The sequence below is a fragment of the Microtus ochrogaster genome, chromosome 5, assembly GCF_000317375.1.
Source record: "Microtus ochrogaster isolate Prairie Vole_2 chromosome 5, MicOch1.0, whole genome shotgun sequence".
Classification (NCBI taxonomy): Eukaryota; Metazoa; Chordata; class Mammalia; order Rodentia; family Cricetidae; genus Microtus; species Microtus ochrogaster.
In genome coordinates this window covers 29308663-29310764 of record NC_022012.1, presented here as the reverse complement: position 1 = coordinate 29310764, position 2102 = coordinate 29308663, and the positions used below count along the sequence as shown (strand labels likewise).

General features: G+C 46.5%; 1 protein-coding gene across 2 annotated transcripts in view; it reads left to right on the top strand.

Annotated features, from left to right (window-relative positions):
• The window catches only part of Tirap (TIR domain containing adaptor protein), a 13411-nt gene that overhangs the window by 7949 nt on the left and 3360 nt on the right, over window positions 1-2102 (top strand). For both annotated transcript variants that reach the window (XM_026778989.1, XM_005347016.2), the window contains exons 3-4: window positions 1124-1185; window positions 1321-1467. In XM_026778989.1, coding sequence (XP_026634790.1) covers window positions 1401-1467 — 67 coding nt within the window. In that variant the 5' untranslated portion in view covers window positions 1124-1185; window positions 1321-1400. The remainder of the gene's footprint in view (window positions 1-1123; window positions 1186-1320; window positions 1468-2102) is intronic.

Here is a 2102-nt window from a genome sequence, read left to right as displayed (position 1 = left end):
TCTCTCTCTCTCTCTCTCTCTCTCTCTCTCTCTCTCTCTCTCTCTCTCACACACACACACACACACACACACACACACAATTTAAAAGAATTAAGGACTAAGGGATAAACTCGAACTAGGAATTGGGTTTTAAAAGTACTAAGGACTGCCAGACAGTGCCACCTTAATCCTAGCAGAGGCAGGTGGATCTCTGAGTTCAAGGCCAGCCTGGTCTACAGACTGAGTTCCAAGACAGCCAAGGCTACAGAGAGAAACCTTCTTAAAAAACCAAAACATAAAAAATAAGTTAAAGAAATAAAAACAAAAGTACTGAGGACTAAATTCCCTCCCACAGCTCACTATATATCCCTAGGTAGCCAGGAACTAACAATGTAGCCCAAGCTGACCTGAAATTTGCAGCAGTCCTCCTGTGAGTGCTAGGATTACAGGCACGTACCACCACACGTGACTGTTTTAAGATGGGATCTCAAGACCACTGATGGCACACACCTTGAATTCCAGCACTTGGGAGGCAGAGGTGGATGGATCTCTGTGAGTTCAAGGCCAGCCTGGTCTACCAAGCAAGTTCCAGGACAACCAGAGCTGTTACACAGAGAAACTCTCTCCTGAAAAACAAAACAAAAGGGGGGGGGGGTGTCTCAAGATTTCTGAAGCTGATCCAAACTCATTGATAGAAGTAATCCAGCTGCCTCAACCTCCTGTGTACCTGAGACATACTAATCCACAATACTTTCTTAACAATTTTTTACACACGAGGTGTTGTTAGTATATTACATAAATTTCTTCATGTTGTTCACATGGTAATGCTGAGTTGCAGTTTCTAGCATCACAGATGGAGACACCAAAGCCTAGAAAGATTATTGAAGGCCCTGATCAGCATGAGGTGCAAATCTGGGCAATGTACGTGAAGTTGGCAGTCTTCACCATTTTATGACATTGTTTCCCTAGCTGACAGGCAAAGGCTAGGTGAGTGGGTGGATGGGGTTAGAGCAAGATAGACAGAGAAAATGTAGCAAGGCTGCTTAACACTCATCTACCTGTCCAAATGGCCAGTCCCTCTCCTGTTTCAGCATTGGCACAGGAAGTCCTTCTAAAGAGCTGCCTGTTCTCTCTGTTTTCCTAGATCTCAGATGCATTCCTGGCCAGCTGCAGCAGAGAACAGTCACTCTCCCAAGTTTGTACCTTGTAAGTCTGGTCACACTTCACAGATCTGGGTCATTTCCCTGGTCCCATGGACCTGGTGAGAGACTGAGCCCTTAGGGACTAGGAGAAAAGCAGAACTTCCAGGTAGGTAAGTACAACTTTTGTTGTCCTTTGCAGGATGGCTGCTCCATGGCTCTCTCCCACCCTGCCACGCCCCCAATGCCTGCTCTCCCAGGGTTAGTTTGGAGGCCTGCACTATGGCTTCGTCCTCCTCCGTCCCAGCCTCTTCCACTCAGTCCAAGAAGCCTCGAGACAAGATAGCTGGTGAGTGGAGCCTGTCTCCTAGTTACGCGCTGGTCCCTGAGAGGGTAATTCCCAGTCTACTGGTGAGGTGAGAAGAGGGATTCTTCCAAATGCAGAGGAGAGATGCGGAAAGTCTGGGATGGGGAACAGAGCTGCTGGTGAGATGACCCAAAGCTGCGAGGAGAGGGAGGAATCAGGGATGCATGATGGGTTCTGCAGGCCTTTGATTCAGATGTTTTCCAGACTATTGGCCTGACAACCATTGTTCCGAAGGCTTGAGGTGGTGTATCCTGACATCTGAATTCTTTCCCAGAACTATTCAGAGAAAGGAAACAAGGAAAGAAAAAAAATGTAACAATCCCCAGTACAGCTGAGTTTTAACATTATAGAGTACTTACAATTTAACTTCAAGAACTAACAAACTCATCTGATACATGAGGAAATGGAGATCTAGGCCAGTTTGCTTAAGGTCACCAAGCAAGTGGCATGACAGGTCTGCAGTCAGATCTGGGGCGGGCAAGTGTGGCTTCTGTGTTCCCTGGGAGCTCAGACTAGCAGCCCTCGGCCTCTGAACAACACAACAGATTCCAGCCCCTTGGCCCTTTTTTCTCTTTTTTTTTTTTTTTTTTTTTTTTGTTGTTGTTGTTGTTGTTTGA